The sequence below is a fragment of the Chelonoidis abingdonii genome, chromosome 3 (assembly GCF_003597395.2).
Source record: "Chelonoidis abingdonii isolate Lonesome George chromosome 3, CheloAbing_2.0, whole genome shotgun sequence".
Lineage (NCBI taxonomy): Eukaryota > Metazoa > Chordata > Testudines > Testudinidae > Chelonoidis > Chelonoidis abingdonii.
This window is the reverse complement of record NC_133771.1, coordinates 77008474-77023284: the sequence shown is the minus strand read 5'-3', so window position 1 is coordinate 77023284 and position 14811 is coordinate 77008474. Positions and strand designations below refer to the sequence as shown.

Sequence of the window (14811 nt, the reverse complement as noted above, 5' to 3'; positions counted from 1 at the left end):
TCACCACAGCCTGCACTCCTTTGAGGGGGAGTATTAGGCAGGGAAACTGGAGACACTAGGGAACATTCGAGAAAAATACAAGGGGGTCAAAACTTGCTGCTCTCCTATTCCCCCATTCTCTCTTCCTCATATCCGCTAATACTGATTCCTCAGTACCTCTACCCAACACTAACCCCACATTTTTTAAAAGAAAAGTGAAATGTCACAAAACGCTGTGGAGTCTCAGTGTTTTTAGGTATTAAAAGGGCTAGACATTAAAGTATGTGAGCTGAGGTTCGTAGGGGATGCTAATGCTGCCTTTACTAGTGGTTTTCTTGGGCTTTAGTGATAGTGCCGTGCAGGAGGCTGAACTCACCAGTGGAGTTCCCCCTTCTAGCTGGGCCTGGCATAGACGTTCTGAGCACTCTAGACCCCCCTATTGATGGTCATTCTGGTCTGCCTCATCTTGCACCTTGGCCCTCCAGCCAGGTCAAAGTTTAGCCTCACCCGTTCTTGAATGACATTGTAAGTCCAGCAAATAACAGTCCCGAAGTCCTTATAAAAGGTCTTCAGCACCAACTTTGTATCCTATAGTCTTCATGCCTCTTCTCTCAGGGCTTTCAGCTGCCCTTATTCCCTTCTCGGGAGCTTCACACTTTTCCAGGGGCTGGTGGGGGAACCCGGAACACCCAGCTATTTCAGTCCAGAGACCCTACAACCAGTTGCTATGGTCTGCTCCACCAGACTCCTTGCTGTTGCCTCCATGGACCTCTTACTGCCAACCACAACCTTCACATCAGGCTTCTGCAAGCAAGTGCCCTACAGTGTTCCACTGTCCAGGCCCTCCACCTGTGAATCCTATGCCTGCTGTATTCCTCCAGGATCTCCCCTTGCTTTCGGGTTCAATCTCTTCTTGCTTCTTACAGACTCTACCTCATGACCTCCCACTGGAACCTAATCTGCTCCTCTTAGTCCCCACAGGAACCTTCTTTTCTTTTCAGCCTCCATCACAACTTCCGTCAAACTTCAGTTCAACACCTCCCCAACCCAGGTTTCTCTCTGCCTTTAGCCCAAGAGAGGAAACTCCCCGCTACTCTCACCTGGGTATCCTCCCCGATGCTCCTTCCCATTACCTGGGTCTCCTTCATTTATGAAGGCCCAGCTCATCCTCAAATAGGTTTGATCTCCATTTATGCCAACCACCCCTTCCAGTGGCTGAACTGGGCACAGGCTCCCAATGACCCTGGTTAGCCTCATCACATCTAATATGAAATACACTTGAGTATTATTATTATTATTTATATTACCATTGCACCTAGGGCACTTAGTCATGGACCTGAACCCCACTGTGCTTGGCACTGTACAAAAGTCAGACCAAGAAGACGATCCCTGCCCCAAAGAGCTTACAATGTAAGTATAAAACAAGAGACAAAAGACAGATACAGACAGATGGAGTAGAACGAGGAAACAATGAAACAATATTGGTCATCATGATGTGCAGTGGTCCCAATACACCACCAATCTAACTGTTACCAAGTTTTTTGTAGGTATCCTGGCAAAGAAAAGTTTTAACAAATGACTTGAAGAAAGACAATGGGGTAGCTTTGTGAATGTTTATGGAGCACTCCTCCCAAGCAGAGAGGGACACAGTGTTTGTTTGAAAATTTAGCAAGCGGACAATAAAGGTTGGAATCATGGAAGCTGGGCATCAACATCTCAATAGTGAATGACAGAAGGTACTAGGAGTGAAGATAGGCTGTTAAGGGCCTTGACAAGACAGGTAGCTCATACTTGATATGACAAAGAAGAAGGAACCAGTGACGGGATGGAAAGAGAGGGGTGATATAATCAGACTCTTCAGTTAATGAAGTTTTTGTGTGCTATTAAATATTCTTACTCTGTTTTTTTCTGATCTACTATAAAATATGTATAAGAGTCATAAAGATTTCATAGATTTATATTTTTATGGGCACATTATGTTTGAGCTCTATATGGTCTATTAAATCTTGCTTGACTTGGCGATGATTCTTTTTTATTTGTAATAAGAATATTTATCAGTGTTGTGTTTTAAAGTATACATTGTCTTCGGCTTGGATAGACACTTTATTAAATCTAAATAAATATTGGCTTAACTATATGGAATTTTACTGTATATTTTAATTTATTTACTCTGTTTTCCCAAGCAACTCTAGTAAAATATTGGGAAGCATAAATATGGTCCCATCTGTGATTTCTACCAGGTAACCGGATTATAATTGTTCTATACATATGTACCTTTTGGTGGAGAACCAATTTCTTTGGAACACAAATCCCCATCAATGTTCAATTTCTTTTTCACTCTGAATATTTTAGTTCCTTTTAGTTGCCCCTTATTCTCAACTTATCAAGCAAAAATAATAATTCTGAAGAGAGGCATTCTGGCACATGTACTTGAATATAATTTCTGAAACTATATTAGGCTCAGTCCTTATAGTCCTTCCACATGCACTATTTCTCTGGTTTCAATGGGATCTATGCACATGAAAAGCTTCAGGCCCAAATTAAGAGAAGGCTTTCAGAGATGCATAAGCCACCATTCCTCTTCACAAAATTTTACTCATAATGCTCCTTGAACTTGGATCAATATAAACAAGATCAGAAAATATCACCCATTTGAATGTATTATGACTACAATCTTCTGATCTTGTCATTAGTATTAAAATGTTATCAAATGTCTTTTATGCAGTTGCCATGTCCTAGAGGCCAAATTAGGGCAATGCTGGGCCCTAGACACATGACATGCTCCCTCAACTTTGCCCCCACTCGGAGGAACCAGTGGCATGGGGTCCTCCCTTCCCAAAGAAGCAGGAAAATAGATATAGAGCCCCATTCTGTTCTGCAAAAGTATTATCAGGGCCCCCCTCTCCACAGGAGTACATGAGGTCCCCTCGCTCTCCTGAAGAGGCTGGGTGGAAGCAGACTTATCATTCCCGAGTATATACCTCATAGCTGGAGTCCATATATCTGGTGGGTGGGATGGATCCACTGTACTCTTCTGCATCTACAACATAGAGTCCTCTGCTGGAGTGTTGTTGGTCGGGTGGGTCATTGGATTAACATCACATTGAGATGCCTTGAGTATCACTCAGAGCTCTTTCAGGGTGTATGCCTGAGCTGGCAAACATCACTGCATCAGTTATACTCAGGTCACATTTCCAAGCTTTCCTTCAAAAGACAAGGTCTAGGAAACTAACTCTTTTTAAAATTAAAACTTAGAATTTGTCTGTGTGGGGAAACTGACCAGCAGAACTAGACTGGTCAGTTGACCAGTGACTGTACCCTGGAATAAAATTATTTTATTCTGATATAATTATTCTTCTGCAGAGCTGGTGAATTTTAGGATTTTGTGTTTCCTCAGTAACTGTTGAATAGAAAAGGCACAATCCTGCAAACACTAAGGTCCTGATCCACAAAGAGATTTAGGTGTCGCAATACCTAACTTTTAGGCATCTAGAAAGTCACTGAAACAGTGTGATCTACACAGGCTGAGTTAAGTGTCCAGACTCCCTATATAATTTAGAATGCAACCCACAAAAGCCAGAACACTATGGGGGAGCTGTTTAAACTAGCTAATGGGAGATGCCAAGGAAAGAGGTTGTTCTTAAGCCTGAACACTCTCACAAAGATAGGTGGCTAAGCCTACGAGGCACCTACCTCTGGTAGTGATGCACAACTGGGAACCCCTCTCCTGGAGTCAGGCAGCTTAGTCATTTCTTGTAAGAATGAATTAAGCACCTGCCATATCCCATGCAAAATGATGCCATTTTAGCCCAGTGGTTAGAGCACTCACCTGGGAGATATGAATTCAATTTCCCTCTCAGGCAGAGCATGAGAAAGAATTTAGATGGGTAATACCTGTCTTTCAGCAGAGTGCTCTAACCACTGAGCTATGGGACACTCTGATGTGAGGCTCCCTCACTCTCTCCTGTTAAAATTGTTTAACTGTGTATAAATACTTAAAAAGTCATTGGGCCAGGAAGAGTGGGGAGAGAGGGAGAGAGAGAATGACTCTATAGTCAAATAGTTAGGGCATCCACCCTGGGAGGTAGGAGACTTAGGCTCCAGCCCCCTGGTCCAAGGACTCCAGAAACCATGAGTGAGGCAGCAGAGTGCATGCTCAGAAGCAGAAACTTAGGCACAAAGGGAGCTTTTACTCTGAAAACTTAGGTGCTGAGTGAGTGAAGGGGCCTACAGGGTTCAGCAGGAGTTACATGGATTATAGTGGAAACTAAAACTGAGTTTTAGGCATCTAAAGCCCAGATTTAGGTGCCTAAGTTCCTTTGTGGATCCGGGACGTAGTGCCTACTATTGGCTGTAGCAAATAGATCTATGTCTGCTATACATAGCAGCCTTAGGGAGTTATTAGGTTATTTCAGGATCAAGCCCTAAAATGATTCAGGGAACCCTACTATCAGCTGTTGAAGGGACAAACTGAATTCTGAATTTAGGGCTCGGCGGGGAAGTAAAGAAGAAGCTGATTTTCAAATATTTTGTTTTAAATTCTAGATGTACTTAAAATTATTAAGCCTTTGTCTATATCTGAATACTAATTTGAAATCTTTGATCGTTTTTATATCTATATTAAACTTTGTAGTCATCATAAAAATCCTAGCACCCAACTTGCAAACACTTAAGCATGTAAGTAAATTTACTCTCCTGAGTAATGTCTCTGAACTTAGGAATAATTTTAACACTAATTAATATGTAACACTCACAGCTCCAAATAAGATACTGAGATTTTAAAAATGACTAACGTGCCCAGTGAGTTTTTTTCCATATAAAATTTCATAAGACACTTTTAGCACAAATTCACAGCGGCCAGCCTGACCAGTGCCTGAATATGACAAAAAAGTTACAGTGATTCTTAACTTTTTCTCAACTTCCCTTATCATCATCCCATTTCACAACCAGCAACGTGAGATGTAAGGATATGATGTAACCATGCATGCTCCCCACAGTTAAATCACTGAACCTCACATAATACAAAGTCAATGATAAACACAGAAAGGAAAGATTTGCACTCTGAGCCACAACAGCACTTTTAGAATTGATATTTTTTAAATGAATAACATGCAGTTTTCTAAATCAATATGCATTCCAAAATATGTATATACTATAGATTCTGAAGACTGAAAAAAATGTCACTGCAGCCATGCTGGTAATTGGTAAGTGCTCTCAATGTTAGTACACCTCTACCTCGATATAACACTGTCCTTGGGAGCCAAAAAATCTTACCGGGTTATAGGTGATACAGAGTTATATTGAACTCCCTTTGATCCACTGGAGGGCACAGACCTCCCCCTACCCAGGACTGCTTTACCCTGTTATATCCAAATTCGTGTTATATCGGGTGGCATTATATCAAGGTAGTGGTGTACATATAACAAAACAGTTACTTGTTAAACCATAATAGCTTGATTTAGTTGCAAACTTCTGGGTCCAACATCAACTATAAAATCATTAAAATATATTTAATCACTCTGTTCTCCTATACATTGTTGCTATCCGACGTGTAAATTACTGTCTCCTTTTCACAACAAAGTTTCTTTTAAAAACCATATGTATAAAAAAATGATGGAAAAAATGTCAGTCACAAACTGCCAAAAGCAAGGAAATTCAAAGTTTATCTTAACTCTTTTAACTTGTTCCCTGGAACCTAAGTAGTACAGCACATATTGTAACATACTATCCCGTGTTATTTTTAAGCCTCCTAAGCACAATGGATGAGAAAGGAACACAGTTTCAGCCTTAAATTTGAACTCCCCTGCTTTTGTTAGTATGTGTCACAACCTTAACATTATCTGACTGTAGACTTTTATCTGTGAATATCTAAGTCCTGTCTGGTGGAAAACTAATTATTGAGCCACTGAGAGCTTCACAATGTCCTGCATTTAAGTCCTGAACATCATACATAATGCATAGGAAGCAGTCTCTGCACTATGATTACAGAACACTGTCATTAAGTGAGCAAATTAAAGATGTGAATAATTCACTGGCTGAGCTTATTGTCAGTGCTGCATTGTGAAATTAGAATTTCTAATAAGTACTGCAATTTTTAACCCAATTAACACAGAGAACATCTTGAGTTTGATTAGTACAATAAAAAATATTACCTTATTCTTTTGCTGCACAACAGCCAAATTAAATACTATACTTAATTATGCAGCATTCATTGCGTCTCTGTTAAAATAAAAAAAAAACACTATACTTTAATAAGAGTTCTAGTATTTGGGATGCAATTGAAAAAGACAGTACATGCATCTGTAGCTCAATTTCTTATTGCAAAGTTGTTGGTTTTTTTAAGACTTTGTAGATCAGTTTTAGCACCAGCTGTAAACCATGATGTCACTTCTGTAGTCTGCTTTGGAAACAAATATCGAACAAACAGCACAGAAATAATTGACAAAGTAATCCTTCCAAACGGACTACGAATATGGTATACGTTAACTTTTTTTCTGGGTTTCTTTAAACACAGATAAAACACATTTTTGCCTCTTATTGGTTTAAAACATATCCAGTTTCAAAAGAAAGTTTAGGAGACGTGATTACTAAAACAAGATTCTTACCTCGGGTCCCTATTTGGCACAGGATAGATTATATTATCTCTCCTTTCATCCTCGAAGGGAGATAGGGAGAGAAGTCCAACTGAACATGCAGCATGTTGATCCTCCCCACGCACGGTGCCTGCTGCCATGTTAAATAAAGAAAATTATCATTTAGGCTGCAGCTTTTGTCTCCGAATATTTTCTCACGTTGCTTTTTAATGTCACGGACCCCAGAAACCCGGTCACGTCTGGCAGTGGCCACCGCTGGCTGCAGCTGTAGCAATGTGATCTTCCTCAATCCTGTTTCATTTCCAGCTCCTTTTCCAGCTCCATCCTGGGGAAGTTTAATCACCGAGCACGAGTGAAAAGATGGCATTGCAATTATGAGCTTTTTCCTCCTAAAGACAGTGATTGCTGCAACCACCTTGCATCTTCGTCTAGATATTTTAGCTTGTGCGTGTGAGAGAAATAAAAAAATAAAGGTGCCCTGAAAACCAGACAGGCACAGTGTACGGAGAGAAAGAGAGAGAAAACACAGAGAGACTGAGGGAGAGGGGGCTGTCAGTGCAGATAAATCTGCATATGGAAATTAGGATTATCCTGTGTACAGTTTTATTAACCATGATGTACTGTTTTTTTTTTAATTAGACAAGAATTTAGAGAAGAAAAAAAGAGAGATTATTGCAAACCCAAGAGTAAAAGTAGCTTTTTAGTCACCACAGAGGCTTTCACAGCAATAACCCCACCAGCTGTAGCAGCAACAGCAGAACTTTTTTACAACTTTCTGGTTGGGAACAAAAGTTTCGTGCACTTCTAGTAATTTACGTAGAAAAGCCAGAAAGAGTGTTTTGTAATTACCAAGACAATCCATAATAATACAATAATTATATAAATGAATAATCAGTTACAGACTGCACAATGTTAACCTTAATAAAGCTGTGTCACGCACAGAGCTTAGAGGGTTTTAAGGCTTTCACAGAGGGCACCATAATCACTGAGTAATCAAGAGTTTTCAATTCATAACAATGGCAGGATCTGACCTGGATGTTGTATTTGTCAGGCACTTTTGTGCCTATTGGCTGAGAACTTGTGTTCCTGCCATGCACTGGGAGGTTTGCAGAGAGGAGTGGGGAGCCAAGAGGGGGGCTGATAGGGATACAGAAGGGACAGGAGAAGATTAACTTTGGCTGGCAGGGAAAGGGTTGGGGACTTTGGGACTATTGTGTAGACTATTGGCTGGTGGGAAAAGTGGATTAGGTGGAAGGATTTGGGTGATAACATGAGAAGGAGTAACAGGAGAAGACCTGTGGGTTAGTAGGGATGTATGGCAGGAGGACCTAGTTTGCCTGGGAGAAGAATGAGAATGATAGAGAGATGAACTGAAATGTAAGGAGAGGGGAGTGGGGGGGAGGAATAGGCATTTGGGAAGAATGAGAAATGTAGGGGGGGGAGGGAGATGGCTGATGGGGAACGGGAGGAGAATGGGTGAATGGCAGAGAATATTGCTTCCTGCCAAGGCAGCTATCATGGGAATGTACATGGAATGGATGGTGAGTGAGAATGGGTGGAGGGTGGCTAGTAAGGGGGTGGGTTTTGGACAAGTAAAGTGTAGGAGCGGAGCTTAGGTGCAATTGCTGGGGGCAACAGTGTGTGGGGTGGTGGTTCAGGGAAGGATCTGTGGGAAGCAGAATTTAGATGGGTGTCTGTCAGCACAAAATTGGAGGTTGGCTGGATGGGAATGAGGAGCTGTCTGGATGGCAGTTGGCAAGGAATTTGGGGTTGGATGGATGGGAGAGCAATGAGTGGGGTCACAGGAAGGAAACTGTGGCAGGTATTGTGGGAAATGACTAGGAAGGGTGTGGTTGGATCAGTGAAAGGAAGTGTAGTGTATGTATGTGTGTGTGCACCTAGAAGGAAATATACAGGTGGCTGGCAGGGAGTGGGGTGCGGGTGTGTGACCAGGAAGAGGAAAGGTGGACAGCAAGGAATGTGGGGATTTAAACGGGTAGCTGGCAGGGAATGCATGTGTGGCTCATAGAGAACTTGTGAAAGGTGACTGGAAGAGGGAGATAGGCATGGAGGGTGAAAAGGAATGGCTGCCATGCGTGTGTGGAATGGGCAGGGCTTAAATTCTCATAGAGTATTTCCCAGAGCCCCCTGTGCCTCAACACGCTATAAAATCTCCAGGAAATTTACGGGCACTCCACTTCATACAGCTCCTGCTGAATGTAAGCCCTGGGCATAGGGGAGATGGCTGGCTGGCTGTCAGGAAAAGTGGGAGGTTGCTGGGAGTGGTTGAAGATGAGGGCCTGGCACAGAATGTACGGTGGGGCTGATATGGAATAAAGAACCTGAGTGTGTGTGCAGCACAGCCTGATGGATGAATGAATGCAGGAAAGGTGAACGATAGCTAGGAGAGAGTATTCTGAAATACAGGTTTTGGTGGCTCGGAGGAAATGTGTGAATGTTGACTGCTAGGCAGACGGGTGGGGGTGACTGGCTGACTGGGACACTGACTGGTGGGGATGAGCACAGAGTCTTATGGCAGGAATGACAGGGCATAATGCTGAGGGGGTTGCTGGTGGGGAATGGTGCAAAGGCCTGGGGTGGAGCTGGCGTTTAGGGGTGGGGTGTGTGTGTGTATGAATGGCACAGAGCCCTGGGGTGCGGTGGGATGGCTGAGGCCAATAGTGCAGAGCCCTGAGGTGGAAGCAATGCTGGAGAGGTTGCTGGGGGGATGTGCAGAGCCGTAGGGTGGTAGAGGGAATGCTGGGGCGGGGGTAGGGGTGGAGGGCAATGCTGTGGGGGAATGGTGCAGAACCCTGAGGAGGGAGCAATGCTGTGGGGGTGGCTGGGGGCAGGGCGTTGGACATGGCAGAGCCAGAAGAGTGACAGGGGGATGAAGCAGAGCCCGGGAGAGGGCAGCGTGCGTTGGGCGGGTGTGGTTCGCCTGGCTGTCCCCCCCTGCGTGCGGCACACAGGCTGCGGCCCGGGGGTGTAATTTGGAGATGGCCCCTGCCAGGGGTTTGTCTCTTTCAGTCTGGCGGGCTGCAGGCGGAAGCGAGGTTGGGAGAGCGCGAGCGTCTCAGGAGACAGAGGGCGGAGTCACACAGGGGCCCTGTCCAATGGGCAGGGACCGTGGCCGGAGCTCCTGCCCTGGAGCACGCGCAGTAGTTGCCTAGTTGTTGTGCGCGGGACGTACGGAAAAGTAGCGGGGTTCGGAAGGAGAAGAGGCAAAAATTCTGAGACACGTAGGTAACGCGTGCACCCGGCCCCGGCGGTCGCACCTTCCCCGGCGCGTGCTTCTCCCCGCGCGGCTGCTCCCCTTCTCTCACCCTGTGCCCGATTGGCCCTTCCCTGCGCGCCAGGTGCCTAGTGCGGACCCTCGGGGCATGACTTGCAGTGACTGCAGCACTATGGGTTATCCCCAGCGCCCTCCCTTCTGCCCACTGCATGGCCTACACTGACTGCAGCAATATAGGTTATCCCCAGCGCCCTCCCTTCTGCCCACTGCATGGCCTACACTGACTGCAGCACCATGGGCTATCCTCAGCGCCCTCCCTTCTGCCCACTGCATGGCCTACACTGACTGCAGCAATATAGGTTATCCCCAGCGCCCTCCCTTCTGCCCACTACATGGCCTACACTGACTGGAGCAACATAGGTTATCGCCAGCACCCTCCCTTCTGCCCACTGCATGGCCTACACTGACTGCAGCACCATGGGTTATCCCCAGTGCCCTCCTTTCTGCCCACTGCATGGCCTGCAGTGACTGCAGCAACATAGGTTATCCCCAGCGCCCTCCCTTCTGCCCCCTGCCTGGCCTGCAGTGACTGCAGCACCATAGGTTATCCCCAGCGCCCTCCCTTCTGCCCCCTGCCTGGCCTGTAGTGACTGCAGGCAGTCCCATGGGTATCCCTAGTTGTCCCTTCTCCGTGTACCCCCTGGCATGGCTCACTGACTGCTCAGCACTGGTGTTCACCGCGTTTCCCTTCCTTTCTGCATCCATGCTGGCTTACACTGACTGGCAGATCATAGGTTCATCCCTCAGCGCCCTCCCTTCTGACCCACTTGCCTGGCCTCAGTGGACGCGAGCACCATAGGTTATGCCCATGGCGCCCTTCCCTTCTGCGCCCTGCATGGCCTACACTGACTGCGCACCTAGGTTATCCCAGCGGTCATCCCTTCATGCCTGCCTGCCTGGACCTGTAGTGACTGCGAGCCACGGGTTATCCCTACGTGTCCCTTCCTCCTGTTCCCCCTGCATGGGCCTACTCTGATGCCCAGCACACATAGGTGTCACCCGCGTTTCCTCCTTCTGCCGCACTTGCCTAGGCCTGGCAGTTGACTGCCAGACCACTAGGTTAGTCCCCAGCGCCCTCCCTTCTGCCCCCTTGCCTGGCTGCAGTGACGTGCCGCCATGGTGTTATCCTTAGTGCCTCCCTTCTGCCCCCTGCAGGGTACACTGAACTGCTAGCAACATTAGCGTTGTCACCAGCGCCCTCCCTCTGCCCACTGCTTGATGGCCTACACTGACTCAGCACATAGGTTATCCTCAGCGCCCTCCCATTCTGCCCTGCATGAGCCTACACTGACTGCGACACCTTATGGTTATCCCTAGTGCCCCTACCCTCTTGCCTCTTGCATGACCTGGCACGTGACTGCGCACCATAGGTGTTCCCGAGCACCCTCGCTCTGCCCGTGTATGCCATACGTGGTCAGTTATATTACATTGCCGTGCCTCGGATCACCAGGAATTCTGGGCCAGGTGCCGCTCCGCATATTATTTGGAGCTGGGTCTCTCCCCGTCCGGCCTGCTGGATCGGTGCCCCGGCCTCCTGCGGGTCCGCTGCCGTGTCTCTGCCTGGCCGGGTCCTGGGCGTCGGCCTGCCGACCCCTCCCCTGCGGGCCCCCCCCCACCTTGTCCCTGCCTGCTCCTGCTTCCGGAGTGGAAGGGCTCCTGGCAGAATTGCTGTTTGCTGCCCCAGGGGGCCTAGTGTCTCCCATCCCCTACTGGCAGGGCAGGCTGCCCTTACGCCCTAGCGCTGAGCCCTTCCAGCGCTCCAAACCCTTCATCCCCAGCCACAGCCCTCATCTCCCTGCACCCTAATCCTCTGCCCCAGCCCTGAGCCCCCCTGCAGCATGAATACCTCCTCAGCCCCAACCCTCATCCCTCCGCACCCTGATCCTTTGCCCCAGGTCTGAACCCCCCGCAGGATGAACCCCTCAAACCCAGCCACAGTCCTCATGCCTCCACACCCTGATCCTCTGCCCCAGCTCTGAGCCCCCCCTCTGCAGCATGAACCCCTCATCCTCAGCCCCACAGCCCTCACCCCACAACCCAACCCTCTTCCCTTGCCTTCAGCCCCCCATCATGAAACCCTCAGCCCCACAGCCTTCACCCCTGCACTCCCTCCTCTCCCCAAACTCCCTCCCAGAGCATGCATCACCTCCCCCTTCCTACACCCCAGTCCAGAGCCTGCACCCAAACTCCATCCCAAAGCCTGCACCCCTCACCCCCTCCTGCACACTCACCCCCTGCCCCAGCCCAGAGCCTGCACCCAGCACCCAAACTCCCTCCCAGAGCTTGCACCCCTCACCCCTTCCTGCACCCCTCACCCCTTCCTACACCCCAGTCCAGAGCCTGCACCCAAACTCCATCCCAAAGCCTGCACCCTAATCCCCAGCCCAGGACCTGCACCCCAGACCTCCCCCCCACCCTGAAACCCCACCCAGAGCCTTAGGCAGGTGGGGGCAGAGTTGGGGGGCGGGTTCTGGGCACCATCAAAATTTCTACAAACTTGCCACCCATGTGTATGGCCTACACTGACTGCCTTTGTGCCCAGCCTGGGTTATTCCCAGTGCACTCCCAGCTGCCCACTGCATGGCATCCACTGACTCCTGTTTGTGCCCAGCATATGTTATCCCCAGTGCACTCCCCTCTGCCCAGTGCCTAGGATATATTTTCGGTAGTGCACTTTCCTCTGCCCAGTGTGTTACTTCAAGTGGCTGTATCCTTTGCCTGACATGTATTATTGCAAGTGCATGTGCTTTATGTGAAGTTTTTGTGTGGCCCTAGTTTGTATGCCCCATCAGGGTTTGAGAAAGCCCCATAGAAGTAATGATTAGGAAGCTTTCTCTGGCAAGTGTGAGTGCCTAACTTAACAAGCTTATATGGTCGTGAGGAAAACTTTTCAAATGTGACCTGATGCAATATTGTATTGCCTGCCTCTGCAGCCAGACAAATTCCTAGGAAGTGGTAATGAAAGTCTTGTGTCTGTTGCACTGGGACTATTCAGCACCCTCTTAGTAACACCAAAATGGATCGTAATCATGTCAGTCACGTTCATTTGACTGGAAAACCAATAAGCAGCAGAACGGGAGAAGGACTCCAAAATGTTGGGGCAGAGGGTGCCTAAGAGGGAGGATACGTTAAGCAAGAGAAACTGGTTTCCAGCAGTTCAGAAGGAAGAAAGTGGTTCCTTCTCTCTTTGTAGAGAGGTGTAGGGAGGAGAAACTTCCAATTTATCATATACATAGCAGCTAGATTCTGATACAAAGGATAGAGGCCCTGTGTATGGTGGCAGGAACTGCCGCAAGTTTTTTGGCAGCTGGGGCTACTTTCCTTCCTAAGACATTGACCCTAAAATCATCTTTTTTTATTGTCCTCTTGTTTGCATCTCTGGCACTAGATACCTGATTTTTTTTCAAATGCTTACTGTAACAATCTAAACAGAGAATAGTTTTGCATTTTAAAGGAGGTATTTCTTCACTAAGAGCTTGCAAGGAAAGTTAGTAAAATCCAGTCACTGATTCAAATGTTCAGCAATACTGCAGGTGAGAAATGCACAGAATTGTATTTGGATGGTAACTAAGAAGATCTGTCCCTAATCCATCTCTGGAGTTAAATTAAAATGTGCTGTCCAGAAGTCATTGCCCTTTTTTTCCGTAAGGGATTCTTTCTGTGATCATGTCCTACTGTATTTATAATCAGGGTTAGTTCAGGAGTGTATGAAATGATCCCTTTAATTTGAGTCAGCCTATTAAGATGTACTTCTGTGTTTACTGTGATTTGCAAAATTACAATGAATATGCTTAATAATTCACGGGGAAGTTCAAAACCAGGCATAAAAGGTTGAAGATATGTTTAAGCAATGAATACTTGATTATATTGACTTGAGACTAAACAATACTGCAGAGTGAGTTAGATCATGTAAAAACATTACTAAGAAGTGTCAGCAAACAAACTGAAACCATGGTTGAACTTAGAATAGATATAATTATGGTAGAGCTCTATAACCTGCACTTTCAGGTTACTGTTTAAAACTTTACTTTTCTGGTTGTTTTTTTAAAGTCAGTTAGAAAGTTTTCTTTTAGATATATGCCCTTGTTTAGTGAACATTAGTCTTCTTGCTTTTGTTCTCTCCCTTTTCACTTCCAGACTTTTTGGTAAACAGATTTTAAATACAAGCTTTCTTGCAGCCTTAGCTAAATCTGAGTTAATCATATGGTAATTTTACTCACTTTATCAACGTGTGAGTTACATAGTTGCATAATTAATATTAGAGCAGTGATTCAGTCTGCAGATTTATTGCTATTTAGCGTGCACTTGAGCTGCAGTGCTCTTTTATTGTAGGTAATGGGTAACGGGAGTCTTTAACTCAATTACCTTTTTTCATTCAGTAGGGAAAATGTAGCTACAGGAAACCCGTCTTCAGAAAACTAAATTTTATTTGATTTTTTAAATATATTTTCAGGAACAAGTGTAAACAATGGATGATGACTTCACTATTTCCCTCACACCCCCATGCCTCACTGAAAGCTTAGAGATGGCGATGGAAGTGGAAAAGGAGAACTCCAGACCCCCTTGTTTTTCCTGTACTTTAGACAATCGAGATGGAGGGAGAAACTTTTCTGTAGAGTCTCATCTAGCAAGTGGGTCTCTTAAGAGGTATGTTTATATTGAATATAAACATATGTTATACTTTTGGAATGCTTCAGTTGCTTCTTTCAGCAGCTGCCAGCATCTTTAAATTTGTTTTCTTCAACCATTTGCGTCCCTCAGATAAGCTTGCCACTCATACCAGGGAAGAAGGGTGGTTTTATGATTAAAATACTCAGTATTTGAGTTTATGATTAAAATAGTCAATTCCTAGCTCTGCCACAGACTTCTTGTGTGACCTTGGGCAAATCACTTCATCTTTATTTGCCCATCTATTCCCCATTTTTAAAATGAGGATGATAATTC

The 14811-nt window shown here is 46.1% G+C and overlaps 1 protein-coding gene across 1 annotated transcript in view; it reads left to right on the top strand.

Moving 5' to 3' along the window:
* Positions 1-9707: 9707 nt before the first annotated feature.
* Positions 9708-14811, top strand: part of MMS22L (MMS22 like, DNA repair protein) — a 152922-nt gene continuing 147818 nt past the window's right edge. Inside the window, exons 1-2 of the mRNA XM_032774069.2 lie at positions 9708-9814; positions 14321-14514. Coding sequence (XP_032629960.1) covers positions 14336-14514 — 179 coding nt within the window. The 5' untranslated portion in view covers positions 9708-9814; positions 14321-14335. The remainder of the gene's footprint in view (positions 9815-14320; positions 14515-14811) is intronic.